This window comes from Sus scrofa, chromosome 3, assembly GCF_000003025.6.
Source record: "Sus scrofa isolate TJ Tabasco breed Duroc chromosome 3, Sscrofa11.1, whole genome shotgun sequence".
Taxonomy (NCBI): Eukaryota; Metazoa; Chordata; class Mammalia; order Artiodactyla; family Suidae; genus Sus; species Sus scrofa.
In genome coordinates this window covers 125,927,520-125,950,456 of record NC_010445.4, presented here as the reverse complement: position 1 = coordinate 125,950,456, position 22,937 = coordinate 125,927,520, and the positions used below count along the sequence as shown (strand labels likewise).

Genomic DNA, 22,937 nt, shown 5'->3' with positions numbered 1-22,937 from the left:
GACAAAAGACAGAAAGAAAGAAAGAAAAAGACATTTAAGGAGAAAAACATCCCACTGTCACAAGATGAACAATTTTAAAAATCACTTTGGGAGGCAAAGGAGGGAGGGGAGTGGCAGACAAACACCGAGGCTTCGGTAGATGGGCACTGAGAGGAGTCACCTTGGGAAGCAGGGGTCACCACTGCGGTCTGCAGCCGACCGAGGGCGAGGAGGATGGAGACACGGGATCCGGAGGTAAGTGGTGAATTTCAAGCATTTAAAACTTGCAAGAACTTTGTTTGAAATACCCGACGCCGACGCACATTCACAGGCATATTTACACACCCCGTCACGGAAAACGACTTGGGTGCTTTCAGTTTGCACACGCTGCTTCCAAGCCTCTATCTCAGCGGGCGTAAACTCAAGCAACCATGAAATCTGTTCTCTCAACTTTCAGCTCAGTTAAAATCCTGAAGGATCCCTAATACCCACTGTTGTTGTGAGCGTGGGAGGCCAGGCACCCTGGCGAGAGGGCCACGGGGTCCTACACCCCTTTTGATCTAGCAAATTCCATCACGAGGTAAAAAATCTCAACAAGTTCCTGCACATGTGCACATATTTATAACTGCGAAAAGGGAGGAAAGAACCTAAACACCCAAAATCAGACACTGGGTCCCGTTCATCTTATGAGAACCGCATGCAGCGTAAAGCGGACCCTCAGGCGCTTACAAAGAGGACGTTTCAAAATGTGTCTGGCGAAGAGCGTGAGAGTCCGCAGCGTGATGCGCGCCATCCATTCGTGTCGAAGGCGGAAAAGCTACAACTGCGTGTGTGAGTGTGCGCTCACGCGGGAGGGGCTGGCTTCCACGAGGCGCCCGGAGGTCCGCGGGGAGGAGCGGGCGGCCGGTGCTCCTCCGTGTCCCCGCGGCTGCGCGGCCGCTGTGCTCCTGGAGCACACGCTACTTGAGTAACCAAAGATTCGCGCGCGCACGCGCTCTTTTTTAAGCCTAAGTTTTTGGATGAAATTGCTTTCAAAGTTAGACTTCAAAAATGCTCGTATTGAAGCAAGACTGCACCCCCTCGGTTCTTCAGTTCTTATCACCCACCATCAGTGCGAAACGGTAGCTCAGCAGTACAACTGGCCCTGAGCCAGTTAACTGCAGGCGGGTAAGGTTACAGATGTGACAAGCAGCTCGCCAAGGGCCACTAGAGTCGCTGGTGAGGAAGACGAGGCCCTCAGAGGCAGCAGCTGTCTCACAAATCTCGGCATCTCGGGGACCCCGCAGGGGAGGGGTTTCGGAGCAGGCTTCCACGACCCGGGCCGGACCCCCGTCCCCGCCAGGTCGTACTCATCGCCCCAGAAGAGGAGAGACCCTCGGCTACCGGAACGGAGAAAGGTGCGCGGAGGACCCCTCCCCCGGGGGCGCCCACGGACGAACAGACGGCATCACGCCCCGCCGCCCGCGGGGGCCCAGATACAGAAGGGGCTGATGGGCCCAGACGCCCCGCCGAGGCCCCGCCGGCGAGCTTCCCGATCTTTCCCGCCACCCTGACGGCCTCCGAGTCTCTGGAGCTGTAGTCTCTCTGTCCCTGGTGCCCCGGCCCATCTGCTCTCGGCCGCTCCCCCTCGGCTGGGTCCCTCCCTCTCCCCCGTCGGTGCTTATCCCCCTACCTACCAACAAGTCGGCTCTCAGGCCTGAAAAGGCTCTCCTGTCAAGTTACGGGCCCCGATCCCTTCCTTTCACGGCCACAGACCCACCTACGCTACCAGCCGACGGCATCTTCCCATCTCCTGCTCCTTCATCCATCAGCCGCCATCGGACATCGGGCTGGCTGCCTGAGAAACGGCCTCCAGCCAGCCAATCTCCCCGCGGCCTCTGTCTGGCCTCCACCCTGGGGCCTCCCTGCTCCATCCCACACCTGCCACGTGTCCTGCTCGGGGACGTTTTCTCTGTGCTCGGCTCTTTGCAGGTTTCCGCCCACCTTTTGGGCAACCACTTGCTCATATTTACTGCCCACCTCCTCCCCTACCTGTGCTCCGGATCAGAATTCTCAGCCCGAGGCTATCAGTAGATTTGTGATCCCTCTGTTTCCTGAATGTGTGCCTTTTTGGAGAGGTACATGGTTTTCCTCAGACGTTCTGTTGTCCCCAAGGGCTGCACACTTAGCCTCGCCTCACTCTTCCGTCCCTCGGTTCACTCCCACAGCGAGGCTGCCCTCTCCTAATCCAGTACCGCTGGCCACCTCCGACGTCTCCACTGTCCCCTGAACGGTACCAGGAAGACACCTGCCTCCTACAGACCTATGGGCTGAATACCCAGCTCGGTGCGGTGAGCCTTGCACTTCTCCATTCTGTGTTCTTGATCTCAGCAGAGCACGGCTGGACACTGCCACATCACCCCGACTCCTGTGATATTAAATTAATACCCAAACACTGCTGCAGCCTATGTCTTATTCTTAGACAGTCTCAGGAATAATTCGGTTCTAAGTCTGTCTGCTCCTTCCCACCCACAGTTCAGCGCCCCTACTTCCCACGGGGCCACTGCACCGTCTGTTAGCTGGTCTCTAACTGGCTGTGCTGCTTCTCTGTGCATTTTCTCTTGAAAACTGCAGTATTTCACTAAGAGTTTCTGGGAAATAGGGACTTTTTTACGCCTATATATTTTAATTTTTCTACAACATGTACTGCTTTTATCGTGTAAGCATTTACACCTCCGGGGGGAGGGACTGGATCAGACTTGATCACGTCAATCTTGGCTCAAAACCCTTTGCTGGCTCGCGCCTGGGTCAGGGCTCGACACACCTTCCAGCCCATCGACCGCTGCTCCGGCCGCACGGAGGTCGTCCCCCTGGGTGTCCACACCGCGTGCCCTGCGCGCCCTGCTTCCTCGGCCCAGGTGCCCCCGTCCTGCCCTGCTTTCAGTGCTCGTCGTTTCTTTCGAGAGACAGAGTCAATGTCACCTCTGATGGAGACGTCCTTAAATCTCTAAGGACCTGTACGCCTTCCCCGGGCCTCTGGGCAGCTCAGAGAGCACCAGCCAGCACGGGGTGTGCGGGCACAGGAGCGTGCCTTTCCTTTCCGCGCCCCGGGCCTAGGACTTTGTTCACACAAGGTGGCCCACGAAAGTCTGACTGATGAATGGGTGGGTGGAGAGGCTGACAGGTGGATGAATGCTCTCACAGAGAGCGCAGCATCCTGCAGGCTCGTAAACATGTGCGGACAGACACGCTATTTGTCTACGGCCGTGTCACGCTGCCAAGCGAAGACGAGGACTCACGCAGAGCACCGACTTGGCAGCGTCACTCTTCTCTCTTCCCTTCAGAGAAAGGGCTTTAAAGCTGAGCAAGGCCAAGTGCAGTGGGAAACACAATACATTCGACTCTGATGTTGCGTGTTCCTGACTGCCTTGTGGTAACTTGCAGAATAAGCATAAGGAGTCACTCCGGCTCTCTGAAGGGTGAGGGCAGGATGCTTCATTAAATAATGTTACAAATATTGCAAGTTCAGGATTTGCCAAAATGATCCAGTCAAGACTAGAATTCAATGAGCAGCTTGTGCCAAAATGCCAACCCCACTGCAGGCTATTCATACCAAAGGGTTATTTATCATTTTAAGCAACTGGATTTTTCTTTTAAGCTTGTGTAAGTATTATCACTTACACAGCTTCTCTTCTCAAAAAAATCGTTTAACTCAATGATGTTTAACTGAGTAAAATGTTTAATTGCAGGGTCTCCACTTATTTATCACTAAATGCTACACTTTCCTCCCTTTTGGTGTTTACATTAATATCCTACTACAACCCACGGGCAAAACAAGAACGTCCGTGCGTTTAGACATGTCTCCCCCACCCCGACCCCAAATCACGGCTTCCTGTTACCATGGTTACACTAAAACCATCTGCTCCCAGGTTCTCCTGGCCAGTGGGTTTCAGGTAAGTGGGTTCTTTTTCAGCAGATCATTAAAGGGTAACTCCGAGTTGCCTGCCATGCGGCCAAGGCGTGGACGGTTCACCCTCACAAGGACTTAACCAGGGCCCAGCCGGGTCTAGCTCCCCATTCCGGAGCTGGCAGTCAAGTCAATAACGCAAGACAGACACAGCAGGCGATCTAGCAGACACTGGCTCCACCGAGTCAGAGTCCTGGAAACAGGCGGTCCTCCCTCTGCGTGTGAGGGGGATGACGGGGGTACGAAGACGGAGGCGAGGCGGCGCACACCGCGGACCGGACTGTAAACGGAAGAAGCCTCTTCAGGAACACGGTCAGCAGGTTCTCAGAAGCTTAGACGTAACGCTGCCATGTCACCGGCAAGTCTGGTCCCACGTGGAAATGGAAACGCATGTCCACGCAAACACATACACACATATTCATGGCAGCATTATATGTAACAGCCGAGAAAACAGAAACAACACAACCACCCATCAACCGATAAGTGGATAAATAAAGCGGGGCATGGCCATACCCTGGAATAGGACCGGGCAATAAAAACAAATGCAGCACCGACAGGTGCTTCCACATGGACGAACACTAAAACTGTCACGCCGAGGAAGAAAGAGCAGTGGGAGAGAAGTGCCCACTCTTGTACGACTCCATTTATACGAACAGTCAGAAGAAAGCGATGAAACCCCCACAGGACAAGAGACAGCAGGGGCTCTTCTCCCCGCTCCCAGCAGCCCTGGGGGCTATTGGCTTCCCTATAATAAAGACTTTGCTTGCTTCCTCCCCCACCCCCCCAAAAAGCAATGTCAGAAGAGGCAAAGCTAGAGATGGAGCCTGGATTAGCGGCTGCCGCCTGGGGGAGGGTCGGGGAGCTGGGCGTGAACACCGGCGGGGTGAGCCGTTCGGTGCGGGGCGGGGAAAGCGCTCTAAAGCTCATCGCGGTGGGGGCTGGACCACTCGGAATCGACTGAAACCCAATGACCTCTATAATTTAAGCAGGTGAACTGTATGTTATACAAATTAAATTTCAAGAAAGTTGTTATTTTAAAAAGGGAGGTTGGTGAAGAAAATTTCTGCAAAAGAAATCAAGCCTCCTAATAGATTCTTTGCTTCCTTTGTGAGAGCCAGAATGTCTAGCCGCTCCTGGAGCTAAGCTGAAGGATTCACACAACATCTAGCTTCCCAGATATGTGCCAGAAACCGCTGAGATAAAGACGAACAGGTGGATCTCTCGTCCAGAGACACTCCAGCCGGTCCCTCGGCGCCCTCCCCGCCTCTTCCCCCTCCCTCCCTCTGGGAAAACCACATTTTTCGAACGGGAAGCTAGGAGCTAGAAAAGCACCAGGTACAGACCAGCCTGACCTCGTCCTGGCCGCCTGGCCATTCCTCCTCCTCCCTCCCTTGGCTCCTCCCCAGCCCTCCCGGCTCTTCTTTCAAGATCACCTCCTCTGACAGCCAATCCTCCGAATCAACCCTCGGCCCAGAAATTCTCAAAGCCGAGACTCACATGACTTAGAGCTTACACACATTTTGGGCTTAACTGCCTACCTAGTTCCTAACTTAGACACCTGAAAACTGAAACTGTTCAAATAATACTATCTTTAAGTTTTTTTTTTTTTAATTTACAACAAAACTTACCTTTTTATTCAATTTATTTATTTATTTATTTATTTTGTCTTTTTAGGGTCGCACCTGCAGCATATGGAGGTTCCCAGGCTATGGGCTGAATCAGAGTTATAGCTGCCTGCCTACGCCACAGCCACAGCAATGCAGGATCCAGGCCGAGTCTGTGACCTGCACCACAGCTCGTGGCAAAGCCAGATCCCTAACCTAGTGATCAAGGCCAGGGATCGAACCCATGTCGCCATGGATACTAGCTGGGTTTGATACTGAGCCACCACGGGAACTCCTGAAGCTTACTCTTTCAGAGTGGACAGTTCAATGGTGGACATCCACGCTGTTGTGCAACCACTACCGCTGTCCATTTCCAGGACGTTCTCATCATTCCAAGTGACTCTCCGAACCTAATTCAGTGATGCCCATCCCCCACCCTTCGACCCCTGGCAGCCACCACCCCACTTTCTGTCTCTGTATTCAATTATTCTAGGACATCAATCTGGCCTCTCCGTTCTGCTACAAAAGGCTTACCATTTCTGGCAACTTTTCCAAGGGACCATTTTATTTTTATTTCCTCTTTAGGGCTGCTCCTGTGGCATATGGAAGTCCCCAGGCTAGAGGTGAATCAGAGCTGCAGCTGCCGGCCTCCATCACAGCCACAGTGACGTGGGATTGGAGCTGCATCTGTGACCTACACCACAGCCTGTGGCAACACCAGACCCTCAACCCACTGAGCGAGGCCAGGGATCGAACCTGAAGCCTCATGGATACTAGTTGGGTTCTTAACCTATTGAGCCACAATGGGAACTCCTCCAAGTGACCGTTTTAATAATTAGGTAAACCAAGGTAAGAGTAAACATAACTGAAATTCTCATTTTAAAATATAGCTTATTCAAGAAGTTGTTACCTTTTAATTGCCACTATAATTTAGGAGTGTGGCTTTTGCAGTAAAAAGCTCACTAATGCATATATTTACCAATACTCACGGGGCCACACCCTTAACATACTGTATGTAAACTGTACCTCAAAAAGTTGTTAAAAATACTCCCAACAAAGACCAGTCGATTTTTCCTCAGGCCTTGTGGCGCTTCCCTCACATTCACTCCAGAGATCAAAATGCCACCTCGAGGGCAAGGGCCCAGCCAGGAAGGGCAAGGCTGGCAGCTTGTCCAGCCACCACCGAGGGCAGCAGGGCAGCGCTACTCACTTCATCAGCTTCTGCTTTGTGGCGGAATCTTGGAAGCTTCTGAATTCTTCGCCTGCTTTGATCTCGTAAAACTGGGGTTTGAGGACGGTCTGCTGGTCCTCCCTGCGTTGCTCCTGCCGCTTCCGCTTTTCCTCCTGCTGCAGGAGCCGGCGCTGCTTCCTGACCTCTGCCACCCAGTCTTTTTCATCATCTGAGCTCTCGGAGCTTTCCGCATCGCTTGGTTTTCCTTCCGGCTCTTCCTCCTCTTCCTGCAAATGAAATGAGTAAGCAGCAGCTCCTTCCCCAGCCCCCAGCACTGCCCCCCCACCCCGGTTCTCTGTTAGCAGCACTCTCGCCTGGGGGCATGGGACAGCGCGGGCATCAGAGGCGCCTGCAACTGAAGAAACGCCCAGGCTGAAGGTCAAGGACAGCTCGAGTTTGCGTGACGCCTCTTGCAACGTACAGAAACCATTACGGCCCACAAACGGGAGCAAGTTCTATGTGACCAAGAGAGTGCATTACTTTTTCAGGAAGTTCCTGTTGCTCTAAGAGTCTGAGTTTCTTCTTCCTTTTTTCACTGATTTTGGAAACAAGTGGATTCAGAAGCCGAAATTCTTCGCTCTCTTCATCAACTTGGAAGTCAGGGTTCTCGAACATCACTTTAAATCGATCATCCGTGAGAATGTTAGGAAGGCTCTGAAAGAAGAAGGATGCCAAAATTGAACATGAACACCACCATAAAATCTGACCAGAAAGGTGGCTTCAAAACATTTCACCCAACACGAAATCAACAAGCTGCACAAGGCAGGACTTAGTAAATCCCCATGACACTGTTTTACGACTCGTTTCCAGAACTGCTAATTGCTTATCTCTTACCCACAGATTCTACTAATTTATTGCCCAGAAAATATGTATCACTTGGCTGTTACACAGAAAGAGCCAAGAGGGAGTCTTCTGAGCTGGCTTTATGCTTCAAACATTTGAAAGGACGTTCACCAATGAACACTTTTCGATGCGAAACATTTTTCAAGGAAATAGATGTTTCTGAAATACGGCTTTTCAAGCAAAGCTACTACACCGAATGAAGATCAGTGAGTCTTTCACGCCACATTTCGCCGTCTGGCGAGGAGGTACACACCGCTCACACGCCGAGCTTTGACGCGGTGGGGAGCTGGCGGGGAGCTGACCGACGGCACCGAGGAGTTACTGGGAACGTCAGGGAGACTTCCTTCCCTTACAGGTCAGCCTCGGCTCCCCCCCCCCACCCCCGGCCATTTCACTGTCCTCAAGGGATACCGATTTGGCATCAAAAAACTTGACTCAAAAAACCTGACACCTGAGCCCGACCTGAATAGCTCAGGACTGCACTCAGCTCCTTTTCATCTGTACCACTTCTGAACACGAAGTTTTCTAGAATGTACTATAAACTTTCCTCTTCACTAAAGAGAGGGTCATCTTATACCCTCGGGGCTCTCCTATTGCTCCTTATCTGCCATAGGCTTGGAACCCAGATAAGTCAACCTACCTCCCGCGGACTGCAAAGTAAACAGCACGAACACAGGCTGGAAAACCAAACCTGCTGGTGGCGGGCTCGGCTACGTAACAGACTGATTTCACTGCCTGTTCGGTACTATTTGCAGAGTAAATAAGGCTGTAAGTAGCTGAAGTCTGACATCTGTACTTGGATACAGGGCTACAAACACCGAAGCTGGTAAAACCTGGGACATCACGGAGCCTGGGCTGTTTATTACACACATGCCCTGAAAATCTGTCCAACCCTTACTAGAATTCTATGAGATACTGAACATATATTTGTGGGGTTTTTAGCTTCTTTTTTTTTTTTTTTACAAATGATTCTTCTTTTTCTCTTTTGGTCTGTTTTTTCCATTACAGTTGGTTGATAGTATTCTGAATGTCCAGAACATTTAGAGTGCGCTGTCAATTGAATATATAATTTGAAATCTACTGATGTCTTCCCTGATTAAATATCACTTCTAAGACAGATTCAGGTGCAAAGATGAAACAGAGATTTAATTTTTGATCCTAAGGCACTCACTCACAACCTAATGAGTAACAAACCAACCAACCTCTACGCACCTTATGAAGGATGCTAAACAGAGCTACTAGAAACAGAGGGGCGAAACGTTAATTCCGGCAAGAGCCATCTCAGAACGGTTCACGGGGGTGTGCGTGGGGGAGGAGGCTGGCCACAGAGAAATTCGAGAGCATTTCCAGCCCACTGAGGAGTGGTGGGCAGCCCTATAGCAAGAAGAATGGCAACATGCGAAAAAGCAAGTTTGGGTGAGGCAAGACTCGAAAGGATTTTAAATACGGTGATTGCGTTCTGCTGGAAGGGCAACTCCAGGGAAGAGGTGGACGCAGAGGAGGAGGAGGAGAGGCAGGAGAGCGCGACAAGAACCTCGAGGACAGAAGAGAAGGCGGCTTTGGGAGTCGGCAGCGGCGTGGTGCACGACGGCTGTGGCGGGAGGAACCGAGGTCATGAAGACGAAGCGGCCTCGGGAGGACCCCGGGAAAGAGACAGGCCGATGGCGGCCGGAGGGGGTTTTAGGAAAGGATGGCTGTGAAATCCACCTCTCCGTGAGGACTGGCAACCCTCGCTCTGGAGGAGACAGTAGCCTGGAAAAGAGGGTAAGAAATTTCTCTGAAGGGTCCAGCTCAAGTGACTAGAAAGCTGGCCACACCCTGAGTCAGGGTCCATCACTGGAGACCCTCAGCAAAAGAGACCTAAGAAATACGGGCAAGACATCTCGCTCCGAGAAACGAAGACGCCCTCCGGTGGCTAAGGAGACGGAGCACTGTGTACACTCGACCCCGGATCCTGCTGAGCTCCGAGAAGAGCCAGGGTATCGAGCCATGGCCCACGGAGGAGCCCCGCACGCATGTGACTGAGCAGCAGGGGCTCATCTGAGAAGCCTGCACTCGACGAACCGCACGACGCTGTCGAACAGGTCCAGAGTGGAAACACCGAAAAGACCCGAGGTTCCCACGGGAGGGCCGACGTCCTGATAGGGGACACGCTCGCCCCAAACCACAGAAAGAGCGACCCCCAGACGGAACCCTAATGTAACCTGCGGGCCCTGCGTGATCACAGCGTCTCAGCGTAACGATCGGCCCCTCTGGTGGGGACCCCGAGGGGGAGGTGATTAAGTGACAAATAAGTTGCACTGCTTAAAGACAACTGAGCCTTGGATGAAAAAACAAAAGAAAAACTCCTCTCACCCAGCTACGAAACCATTTCCCCCAGAGACTTTTCCCAGTCTAACTGCTTATTTTCCTATTTAAGGAAAAAAAAAAAAAAAAAAGGCCAGCTGCGATGCCGTCAGTCATGTTCCGCTGCAGGTGACAAGCATCGGGCTAGCGCTTGGCCCGCAAATACCCAGGTACCCACTAAACCTGTGCCGCGGCCCCGCCTCCGAGAGGTAGAGGATGCGGAGGTCTGAGAAGGCTGCTTACGTATTAGCAACACTGTGTCCCCATCTAGTGACCTACGTGAGATGCTTGTCATTTAAAACAGGCTACCTCCTGCAGTGCTGTGATATCACGGAACCAGGGCGACGCAGCCTTCGGAGTACAGAAGCTCCTCCTTCCAATTGCTGCTAAAACCCTGCTCAAACAACAGAGAGGGGCCTTTAAAAAGACACAAACCCTGAGGGACGAGGAGACCAGGAAGGGAAAGATGAGCAGTGAGGTTCAGCAGCGAGAGAGGAAGGGCCAGCGCCTTCGTCCGCAGCGGGGGGCCTCTGGGGGGCGAGGACGCTCCTGGCACCAGGGCCGCAGCCCACCCCCCAGGCCCTCCTGACGCCAGCTCTCAGTCCTTGGAGAGCTGGCGGCCAGGCCGTCACCCTCGACGCAGGAGCATCCGACCAGCCAGGAGAAAGGCTGCAAGGCCACTGCCACCTGAGGCCTCCACAGGCGACAGCGGGGCCAGGTCAGCACGTGGAGGCGGCTGGGGCCTGGGTCCACCTCAGAGCGTCCCCTCGGCTTCTTCAGTCTGAACAAATCGCCGTGGATCATAGCAGGAAAAACTACTTAAAAAAAGTTTTTTGTTGAGAAAATTTCCCAGCACTAAGAAGCCTCAGTCCCTGGATGGCAGGGCCTCCCAGGTGGCCTCTGGAAGGAGGACGGTCCCCAGCGGCCCCCGCCCGGCGCCGAGCCGCGACGGACGCGCCTCAGGCTCTTCCTCTTCCTTGCCTTCCTCTCTTATTTTGGAGGAGAAAGTCCTAGAGAACTTCCTGAGGAAAAGAGGCACGAGCGAACTTTGGTGTTTGAGACTCTCTTTCCTCGTCTGCACACGGACTGCCTGTCCGGGCTGGAAACAATTTTCCTTCAGAAAAGAGCAGGTGCCTGTAATTCTGCGTCCCACCTGCGGGAGGTGGAGAGACGCGCCAGGATGCTGGCGGAGAAGCAGGAGTCAGTGGTGGTCATTCCAGAAGCGACCTGGGCAGAAGGAGGTCCAAGAGACTTCCCCAGAAAAGCAGAAGCCACGCAATACCTGATTTCCACACCGTTATCTTGAGATGAGGTTTAGACAACTGGCAAGGAACCGAGGGAAAACTCCACGGAGAACTCACAAAACGTCAATGACTAGTCCAGAGAAGGCTAAGGCTGTGCAGGAGATTACCTGCCTGACAGAGACTCGGACGTGAAGAGCGTTTGCAGGTCCTGACGCAGTCAACGCCGAACATCGACTTACCTGAGGTCATCCACAGACAACGCCTGACATGTAAAAGTCAAGAAGCAGTAGTGAGAGACGCAGAGTTTCACACCAAAATTAGAGCTAAAAAGGCAAAGGTGTCAAGAAAGGTGAAAATGGGGATTTGGGGGGGGAGAAGGACAGATGGATAGCCAACATTCCGAATAAACTTGGAGAAATATTTAGTTTTTAAAACTCAAGGAGTTCCCTGGTGGCCCAGTGGCTAAGGATCTGGCTTTGTCTTTACCGGTGTGGGGTGGATTCGATGCCTGGCCCTAGAACTTCCACATGCCATGGGTGCAGCAAAAAACCAAACAAACCGAAGAATCCCTAAAACCTCTGTGTGTAGACGCGTAATAAAAAAAGAAAGAAAGAACGAACTTCTAATTGGCACTAAAAGCTTTAAAAAATAGTATGTTGGATGTTGAAAGTGATCTGCTCCCCCCGAGTGTCTATTTTATCTTTTCCCAGAGAGATGAGTCATTCCCTACACATAAACCGTCACGGGCAGGGAGCAATCTCTGAGGCTGTGAGGACACCTGTCCCACGGTCTCCAGGCCACGGATGCCATGGACCTGACCAAGAGGCTGCAGGATCTGCGAGAAGAACGTTCATACAAAGCCTTAAGGCAGCAGTGAAAATGTGGCAGAAAAGGCCAACAGGTGAGATACGGCACCTGTAAGAAAGGCGGCTCTGCCACAACTCACATCCTTACAAATCAAAGGGATCAGTGCCCCCACGCCTCTTCAAGCTTCTTGTTCATACTGGGGGCCTAATGCATATTAGCTGAAAGAATAAATGGATTAATTCTTAGCTAGAATTAATACCACCACATTTCTAAGTTCGGGTAAGGTCCAGACAGTGCTTCTAGACGTGTGGTGGGTCATCTGCCACTGCAGATCCAACAGCAACCGAACGGTAAACACCTCGTTAGATCTTAATTACGCTATTGGTGGTACCGACATCTGGGAACATGTGTCACCAGCGGCCTCGTGAGTTTCAGCAGAACCGGAGCAGAGCCAGAACCGCACCCCCCTGACTTTCAAAGCAGAACTCGTGAGAGCTTTAAAGCTCCTGAGGGTTTGAAGAGCTGAGTTCAAAGACAAGACTAATGAACTGCGGATGGATTTAACAATTCTTTCAAGCGTTCTTTACAACTATAATGAAGGATTCCGTCCTTAACTCAGGAATGATGTGTAGGGGCATTTTAATTAGATTAAACTGTGAAACAAATCATACTGTCTGATAACATTTTCAGGTTTTCAAATGATTATATTGAAGGATTTCTGGAAAGAAACTGATCTCTGATAATGGGGCCTGACTTGGGTCCGCAAGCCACTAAGAAGCCAAGGAGGGGCCCATTTGACAAACCCCACTTTCTAGCAGGACTGTACAGTTTACACGGCGACAAGCACGGTACTTCAGCTCCCACAGCGGAAGGGAAACCACTGGGTGATGGAAGATGCGGGTTTCTCAGGTTCCTCTGCCCGCACTGCAGTGGAAACAGCACCAAGTCTGACGCTTCGTCACAGGATGACCCCATTCACGTTCTGACTACAGCTGCTTTACAGGCACAGACAGCCGTGATGTGCCCACTGACTGCAGATCACCCGGCATGGCTTTGGCTCCCGTTGTCGCTTTTACCAGCGCTCGACTCTCCACAGCTGTAGGTCACCTGTGTCCCCTACCTTCTCTGGTCGCACCTGATCTTAACCGAAGTCCGTGCAACGAGGGGGCACTGTGAGAAAAGGGGGCTTTCGCCACATCTTCATACTCATGAGAGCTTTTACAAAGGCTCCTGAGCTGTGTTGACCACGCCGCACCAAGTATCGAAATTCAATTTTAACTGAAGTGTCCTACTCTCTCTAACATTAAGTGGGGTAACGACCCATAAGCATAAAACACAGAGAGAAAAGAACACATCTGCAGCCTAAACTGCTCCTCTCCCTTCCTGCTGAGCCTTTAGGACATGTCAAGCCCAAGATGGCTTTCACGGTCTTGAAGAGGGACTTGATACAGCTGAAAGGTCACCTGCCTAATCGTCCTCAGGCTGAGCCAGCGAGAGGCTCCGTGTGAATACGCTGAGCACAAAGCCGAGGCACCTCACGGCACACACCTTCCCTTCCTACCCCGAGGAAGCTGGGAAGGAGCTCCGCCTCAGCACATAGATACATACATTATGTAAGTTTAAGGAACTGTTTCCACCTTGCTGCATTATTCACACAGTGCAAATGGAAACATAAAGGCCATCTGTGTATCCATGAATTATTTACTTGGGTTTCTAAAAGTTAAGCTTGAAATACGTTAAAAGAACAGAACACACAAGGAGGCAGAGGACGACAGGGAGCAGTGAGTGTGAACCCACTGAGTGGTCACAGCCCGCGGAGGTGCCGTTGGGGGGCAGCGGAAACGAATCCGACTAGTGACCATGAGGTTGCGGGTTTGATCCCTGGACTCACTCTGTGGGTTAAGGATCCGGCGTTGCCGGGAGCTGTGGTGTAGGTCGCAGACTCAGCTCGGATCCCGAGTTGCTGTGGCTGTGGTGGAGGCCGGCGGCTACAGCTCTGATTCGACCCCTGGCCTGGGAACCCCCATATGCCTCGGGGGTGGCCCTAAAACAAACAAAACGAGAGAGAGAGAGAGAGAACAGAGCCAGCAGACTCCTCCTGAGAGCTCCAGACAGCCGGCCGGGTCCCAGTTCGGCCGTCCACCCAGGCGGGTCCTGCGGGCTCTCGGGAGAGAGCAGGTCTTCCCGGCTCATTCCAGAGACCAGCCCGCTGGGTCACCGCCCGTCTGATCTCAGCAGAGGAGAGGACAGCACCGAGGAGGATGGAGGAAGCCCACACGGGGGAAATTCAAAAATCCCCTTCTGTCCAGACAACATCAGCTAAATGACACAGTAACCCTTTGTCTACGACCACTCTCTGTCAATTTTCACATCAGTAAGAGAAGGCAGACGGCAGTTATTCCTCAGAGCACATGCTCCCAGTAACGCCATGTCTAAATGAAAGCGGGTTACTTCTGAAGCTCTAACCAACCTAGGAAGTATAAACAATAAATACATAAACAACCTAAACACTGGACAGAAAAGCATCATTTAAAATACATCCACAAGTGAGAAGAAAACTATTCACAAAGAATTTTTAATAAAATGGGAAGCCATGTGTGTTACTTTATAGAACCAGGATAAACATCTTATTTATACAAGAGTATCCTGTAATTATAGTTCACAATTTTAAGAGAACTAAGACAGGAAGGAAATTCACTAAAATATTAATTAATGATGCCTTTCTTTAGATAGAATTATATGGGTGACTTTGTTATATTCTTTCCTATTTTGCAAGCTTCTTATATTGAGCATATACTACCTTACAAGCAGGGAAAAGAAGAAAACTAAATGCATTTTTAAAGTAAAAAGACAAGTTACTAGCAAGGAAATGGAAAAACAATTTTATTACTATTTTCCCGGCCTTATAAAACCTTACCTTAGCTTTCTTTTTCCATGTAGATTTTTGCTTCTCCTCCTCTTCTTCAATTAATTTAAGTGCCAGCTCTTTGTTAACTTTTGGCAATTTCTAGCAGAGGGGAAAAAGAAACCGTACTGAAATACCGACATTTTAGCTTTAAAGGTTAAAGCAAAGAGCGGGGACAAAAGTGCTCTGTGTCCTACCTGCCTGGCTAATACGGACGCATTCATTGCCTTAAAAACTTAACAAGGAGTTCCCTGGTGGCCTTGTGGTTGGGGTCCAGTGTTGTCACTGCTGCGGCTCAGGTGTGATCCCTGGTCTGGGAACTTCTGCATGCTTTGGGCGTGGCCAAAACAATAACCCAGAAAACCCCCTTAATCTGGAGAAAGGGAGAAAGCTGACACTAGCCTTTTGTATGGAAACTGTGCGCACGTGTTTTAGACAACATTCAGTTACAAAGGACTCGACCACTGGTGGTTCACCCTGACCTAGACTGGAGGCAGCAGGAGACGGAGTCTACCCTTCTGGTCTCCTTGCTGCTGGGCGGGTGTCACGGGTCACAGTCTCCTGCCCTGGCAGCAACAGGTGGCTCCAGCAGAGTGAAGGAGTCCAGTCTGCGGTGCCCCCACCCTCCCAGGAACGGCCTCCTTCGGCCTCAAGGACCCTCCTCAGCGGTCTGGGCCCCAGCCCCGGGCCCGTCTCTTGCCCGAGGCCCAGCCCTGGAATGCTAGCTGCTTCCTGCAGCCGCCGCCTCTTAGCGGCACCTTAGTGTTCTTGCCGTTTCGGTTCTCTGCTACCAGAGTGACAATTCTTCACGTCAAATTCTATTAGGAGGAGTTCCCATCGTGGCTCAGCAGTTAACCAACCCGACTAGCATCCACAAGGATGCGGCTTCGATCCCTGGCCTCACTCAGTGGGCTAAGGATCTGGCGTTGCTGTGAGCTGTGGTGTAGGTCCCAGAGGAGGCTCAGATCCTGTGTTGTTGTGGCTGTGGTGCAGGCCAGTGGCTACAGCTCCGATTCGACCCCTAGCCTGGGAACCTCCAAATGCCGCAAAAAAACCCCACCTCTCTATTAATAGAACTAGTGTGGCCTGATTCCTGTCTTGACCCTGATGGTCTAAGGATCATTTTCCAGGACCCAAGCAGCTAGCCGAAGACACTGCCGGGTGTCAGTAAGAAACAGGGATTTGCAAAGCCCCAACACTCTGAATCTAAATACCCACTAGAAAACAGAATCAGACTTTCTCGCTAGGGCTGCCAGTATCAGTTCCCCTAGCTTTATAGCCACAATACCTTCACCACCGAGCCCATGATGATAAAGCTGCCAAGACTATCCACCCTCCTGACCAACAAGCTACACCAGGAACACGAGTAAACTAAGGAAGGAAACACAAAGACATGGATGGCGCGCTTCTCCGACTCGCAGACGAAGCGAAACCGAGGAGCCCGTCTCGAGGGCCTCCAGGGACGAGCATTTTACCTTTAACTGGACTCTCTGGGCTCGTGTTTCTTCTATCTTCTGCCGGATCTTATCTTTCCTATATTCTTCATAAGCAAATGGATTTACCATCAACTTCACCTTTTCAAAGTGAAAACAATTAGAAATAAGACAACTGCACCGAGCAGCACATTTCACACACACCTGGACTGATAACGCCAAAGAACAGATGGCTTACACATCTTGAGAGTGTTTTCTAAAAATGCAGGTAAGTAGAGAAGAAGGGGCTACAGAGTGCTCATCAGTCACCAAAAATAAACTGTGTTTACCTTGTGATAGAGTCTTATGTCCATGAAAAATCCATGCATGTATGCGCGGAGAAACGGTGACCCAATGAGATGCGTGAGCCCTGTGGAAAGGTAACCAGAAGGGAGCAGGTCCCTGTGAAATCTTGATTAAAATGCAACTGGTTTTCATGGACAATGATTCGATTATAATTTTACTTTTGAGTAAAAATTTAAGGATTAGAATTACTCTTCTTTTTTTTTTTTTTTTTTTTTTTTGGTCTTTTTGCCTTTTTTTCTAGGTCCGCTCCTGCGGCATAGGGAGGTTCCCAGGCTAGGGGTCTAATAAGAGGTGTCGCCACCGGTCTACACCACAGCCACAGCAACATAGGATCCAAGCCGTGTCTGTGACCTACACCACAGCTCACGGCAATGCCAGATCCTTAACTTACTAAGCAAGGCCAGGGATCGAACCCACAACCTCATGGTTCCCAGTCAGATTCGTTAACCACTGAGCCACGATGGGAACTCCAGAATTACTACTCTTCTTTAATAACTGTGAAGAAAGTTTTAATCTACTTCAGCAATATCCTTACGTATTTTTAATGTCATGCTAAGCATAAGAATGATGGAAAGGTTTTAAGAACTACGACAGACTGGGAAGGGACGGCGCCTACACTAGGGGTTTTCGGACTCTTGGATTCCATGAACCAGTTCAATTTTAAAAACCACACTAAGCTCAAAACTGGGTGGTCAACTTTTTACTGCCAAGTAGGAGGGGTGGGGAGGCACCACCGGTATCGCCCATAGTTTCCGAAAACGAAGGATACTGTCACAACAATAAAGGGCATGGTTTTTCCCCCAAAAAAGAACAGCTGGCGAATGTACACCAACATATATATTATATACACACCTACTCCATCATGGATGAATGACAAGGTCGCTGCCCATCAGTGTTTGGGAAGCCTGCTTTAAACAATACCTTCCCTGGAGTTGGGTCGACTTCATTTAGAATTAACGGTGCTGGTGGTCACAGAAGGAGGCTCCACCTGCGCCATATACACTATTTATTCATTCCACACATTTATCTGTCTCCAAAATCACACCACCTGCGACAGTCTCCTATGAACAGCAGCTTCAGTTGGTCTACTTCTAGGTGACTATGTTTGCAAGGAAAATATTACTCTGATTTCCACATTTTAGAAATGAATATAATTCCAGATGCAAAAATCACACACGAGGCAAAAGTCACAAAGATCTACGAAAGAGTATGCATTAGAGAACAACATAAAAGGCAAAATTAAATTTAGGATAATCTCATAAAGTAATTATAAGATTTGGTCGGAAAAATACTTTCCTAGAATGCATTAGGTTAATAAAACTGCAGGGTTTGAATATGTGCAGTGGAAACTTAAGAGGGAGAGGGGGCTGGCAGTAGCTGAACTTCAATGAAATGTCCACAGGCACAACAATTTGTATTTAGGTGCCTACATGCACATGTGTCTTTATAACCTTTGTATCCTCTATTAAGTTTATATTATTCCCATTCCAAGTCAGGTCCTAAATAAAAGCCAGCAGAAAGCTTTCCATATTAAAACAATTCTAAACAGGGAATCTGACAGCAGCAGCTTGTCTCATCATTAGCTCCACAGAACACTGGTCCCAAGAGCTCTCTGAGGAAGAGGAGGCTCTATGATCGCGTAAATGTTTCACACTTGCCTCCCCCTCCTGGAGATTTAGAGTGAATGACGACAGTAAAGGCTCAAAGAGGTGCCTTAAAGGCTCAGTGCAATAAAGCAACGGACTTAACTTGGCTGAACCCAGCCCTTAAACCTATCTGCCACAAGTGTCTTAACAGCAGTGTTTAGATACTGCGCTGAGTACTCTTCAGGCATTACTTGATTCATCCTCCAAGCAACCCTGTGGGTAGGTACCACTATTACTGCCGTAGCGACAAGGAAACCAAGGCATCATGGGGTTAGGTGAACGGGCCACGTCACAGAGATGCTAAGTGGTGGAGGTGGGAAGGGAACCCATGGCAGTCGACCTCTAAGGGCCGTGACCTCAGCCACTATGCCGCCCAGCCAGCACGTCTTCCAGAAGTAGAGTCTTCCACGAGACACGTCTGGGGAAAAACACAAGCTACAGGACCCGCTAAAGGCCACAGCCGGGAAAAGTCCCAACAAGCACGCCTTCAATGTCATAATCCTAAGAAATAAGGGAAGGTCGTTACACGGCCTTATTGTTAACATATATTATTTAAAAGGTTTTGCGTATGATGGTAAAGTCTGCTGAAAATGATAACCAATGGCTCATTTAATATTAAAATATGTTCATAATTTCCATGAAAACGATTTCTAGTATAACTTATTTTATTAAGTATTACGTCTAAGCTCATAGTTTAAAAAATAGGCAATACGAATGAAGTTTAACAAAACATATGTAAACCTTTATAACTGCCTTCCTCACCTAACACAGCGAAGAGACTCAAAATACACTAAACGCAGTTTTTTAAAATTCACAAAATTGCAGTGACATCTTTCTTATTCTCCAATTTAAGAATGTAGGAAAGTGTGACACAAGCAAAATGTAAAAATTACATTGGGGATATTTAAGAAGGCACATCACTAGGAAGTCGTATTTCATTTATAAGTCATTTTTTCAAGACTGAATGCAATTCTTTTTACAAAAACACATTAAAATTTAAAGAAAGACTTTGTGGTAGCTGATAGAAAATAATTCTGTCTGGATTAACTGTGCTCTAAGACACAGGTTAAAAATAAAGTTCCATAACCTCCGTATTAATCTATTTGTTGCATGCGGCTATCTTCTTTTAACAGTCAACTACTGCTGAACATCTATTTGTTCTAAAGTCAACTGTGTTGCCCAGACTTGCAGAGAACGCAGCACCATCTAAGTTTTCCCGTTTTCAACCATTTGCTATGGAGCCTCTTCCCAACCACAGACCAAGACCAGCAAAATCTACTCTCATTATCCTCAAACCAGTGCTGGTCACCTAAGACGCTAAGTTCATCGGAGGCTCAGGAGGGCTGAGAGGAAGGGCACAGACACTGGGTTTAATTCGAACCCTCACAGTTACTGCTACGGAAGCCTTTGGTAAGCTCATCTTTCTGCGCCTGTTTCTTGACCTATAAAGTGAAGTCATGATAGTATCCACTGGAGTTCCCGCCGTGGCTCAGTGGTCAACGAATCCGACCAGGAACCATGAGATTTCGGGTTCGATCCCTGGCCTGGCTCAGTGGGTTAAGGATCCGGTGTTGCCGGGAGCTGTGGTGTAGGTTGCAGATGTGGCTTGGATCTGGCCTTGCTGTGCCTGTGGTGTAGGCTGGCGGCTTCAGCTCCAATTAGACCCCTAGCCTGGGACCCTCCATATGCCGTGGATGCAGCCCTAGAAAAAGACCAAAAAAAAAAAACAGTATCCACTCCACCGCTGTGAGGAGTAAGGAGCTGCACGGAAGACATTCAGAACACTGCCTGTTGCATGGAAGCCCTAAGGGTTGGCCATTATTACGAAGCATTTCTTGGTTTGTGTTCTTTAAACCTAAGTTAACTGTTAAGGTTCTACATATTTGAGGGTTCAATCTGTGGGTTCTAAGTTTTGGATGAGGTCTATTATAAGCAAACCTACAAGGGGAGCCAAAAATCTCTTAGGTGCAGCCTCTGAGATTTCTCAAGACCTTATCACATTCAAACAGTGCTTGAAAGAGCATCCTTGACTGATCTTTCTCCTACACGGGAGTGGGCTAAAAAATTCTTCCTCATGTGAGAGTAAAAGCAGCTTCAGTGGGCTGAATTTGTCGGAATCCTTTTCTAAGCAGACATTATACACACAATGTGTAGCGTCCGGTTTGTCAGAGGGAGAAGACCTGGAGCAGCAGGTAAATGCGACCCCCCCCCCATCACCTGCAACGTTCAAAACTCCCAAACAAACAAAAACCAAACCGAGTCGAGAGAACTGTATAAACGTTTCATCACCATTATGTTTTCTTACCTAAATTTTCAAGGTCTTTCTTGGTGACAAATTTGTAGTCATCATAAACCGTGCTTTCTGGATTCTCTTCTAATTCTTCCGTCAAGTTGTCTAAGAAGGAGCACCATCTGGGAGCAGGACCCAGAACCTGCCGGCGTTGATAAGACGTGAGCAAGTGCACAGCTCACCACCTCGACTAAGAGTTAGGGATTTCACAGCCACCTTTCCTTCCACACGGTTTTTAATCCTTGATTCTATCAAAAGTACTTAAAAAAACCCAACTGCAATAATGCCTAATCGAGTCTATAACAGAAGAGAATAAACAACGTAGGAAGGACTTAGGCTCATAAGGGGAAAATCTCAGTCTGGATACAATACTGATGAATATTCCTACGGGGAACTACGAAATAACAACGAATAACTCCGGTGCTAACAATGACATCCACCCAGAACCCCACCACCTCTTTCACTCAGAACAGCACTCGAACCCACAAAAGCGCGCTTGTCACACCAACCAGGCTTGTTAAGCTCTCCACTCATGACAAACAAACGTCTAAAATGAGAATTACCTTTAAGGGTTTTCAACTAATTACTTGATAATTACATTCCACCTTATATGGTCTAGCTTGTTTAAGTCATTAAACCTTAAAATTCTGTACACAGAATTCTTCAGATTGAACCTAAAATGGGTTGCCAGGATCCACGATTAGCCCCCCTATAAAATGCTGAGGAACAAAGGACCGAACAGAATTAATAACCAAACGGTAAACTATGCCTACTTCCATTTGTAACCCAATTACTGCCATAAAATACTGTGATTGCTTTTGACTTTTTTGCCTTGATACAAATCTTTCCCAACAGATGCCTCACCCACCGAGGTCAACGCTTTTCCCAAAGGAAGCCACGCTCAGCGGGAAGCCATGCCACCGACTCGCCCTCTCCTGGTGGCGCTTTCAGAAGAGACCATGGGGCGCTGACGAAATGGAACTTCCATGACTACCTGCCCCTGTGTTTTGATAGTAATCAGCTACACAGGAAAAAACCCCCCAAACATAATGGAAGTCATTAAATCTCGCTTAAACTTTTGGGAGAAGGGAAGGAAGGAGGAAGAGAGGTATAACAAAGAGAATGGCCCCTAACATCCTCCTCATCACTAAAAAAGAAAAGGAGCAGCTGTCAGATAGGCCCTGCCACTTTAGTTCTATTCTTCCGCCTGATCAAAGAGGGCGATCCCACACTCCCGCCAAAGGCGATGGGACTCAGGAACATGAGAAACAACTCCGGGTGAGCACTGAACAGTGCCATCGAGAAGTTTCTTATTAGCATAACCTATACACAATTTTTAAAAACTGAAGTAAAGATTTCAAGACACTAAGTGGTTTGACTATAACCATAAGAGACAAACCTTCAAGAAATGCAAGGCATTTAAAAAAAATTCAAGTGTAAATCACTTTAAAGAAACTACTGTGGGAGTTCCCTCTGTGGCTCAGCAGTTAATGAACCCAACTACGATCCATGAGGAGGAGCTTCAATCCCTGGCCTCGCTCAGTGGGTTAGGGACCCGGTGCTGCCATGAGCCGTGGTGTAGGTCACAGACGCAGCTCAGATCCCCTGCGGCTGTGGTGTAGGCCAGCAGCTGTAGCTCCGATTGGACCCCTAGCCTGGGAGCTTCTCTATGCCTCAGGTGTGGCCCTAAAAAGCAAAAAAAAAAAAGGGGGGGGGCGAAAAAAGAAAAGAAACTACTGTGATTTTAAGCAATTTTAGGACAGTAACGAGGTTGACAAATACTGATGCTAAACGCTACTACAGGAGTTCCTGTTGTGGCTCAGCAGTAACGAACCCAACTAGGATCCATGAGGTCATGGGTTCGATCCCTGGCCTTGCTCAGTGGGTTAAGGATCTGGCACTGCCGTGAGCTGTGGTGTAGGTCACAGACGCAGTCTCAGATCTGGCGTGGCTGTGGCTGTGGTGTAGGCCGGCAGCTGCAGCTCCAATTCATTCAACCCCTAGCCTGGACTCTTCCACATGCCGCAGGTGCAGCTCAAAAAAAAACCAAAAACAAACCAAAAAAACTGCCACGATTACATAAAAAGCCCTGTGCTAAACCAAAGTCCCCTACCATGCTCTTCTCCTCGAAGGAGTTAAAAGCAGAGCTGGTGCAGATGGCACATGCACGGGTGTGCACACACATGCACACACACACTTGGCTATTTAAAGCAGTGAACGGAACTTGTACTGAGTCCACAGGGAAGACGGGTAAGGGCAGCATGAAACAGGCCGGGCTGGGACACTAGATAAGTATATTTGAAAGGATTCCAAGCTGG

At 49.4% G+C, this 22,937-nt stretch overlaps 1 protein-coding gene across 1 annotated transcript in view; it reads right to left on the bottom strand.

Annotated features, from left to right (window-relative positions):
• Nucleotides 1–22,937, bottom strand: part of NOL10 (nucleolar protein 10) — a 95,205-nt gene that overhangs the window by 6,170 nt on the left and 66,098 nt on the right. The window contains exons 14-19 of the mRNA XM_021087848.1: nucleotides 20,635–20,761; nucleotides 16,668–16,747; nucleotides 16,381–16,479; nucleotides 14,918–15,007; nucleotides 7,241–7,414; nucleotides 6,740–6,987 (exon numbers count right to left, since the gene is read on the bottom strand). Coding sequence (XP_020943507.1) covers nucleotides 6,740–6,987; nucleotides 7,241–7,414; nucleotides 14,918–15,007; nucleotides 16,381–16,479; nucleotides 16,668–16,747; nucleotides 20,635–20,761 — 818 coding nt within the window. The remainder of the gene's footprint in view (nucleotides 1–6,739; nucleotides 6,988–7,240; nucleotides 7,415–14,917; nucleotides 15,008–16,380; nucleotides 16,480–16,667; nucleotides 16,748–20,634; nucleotides 20,762–22,937) is intronic.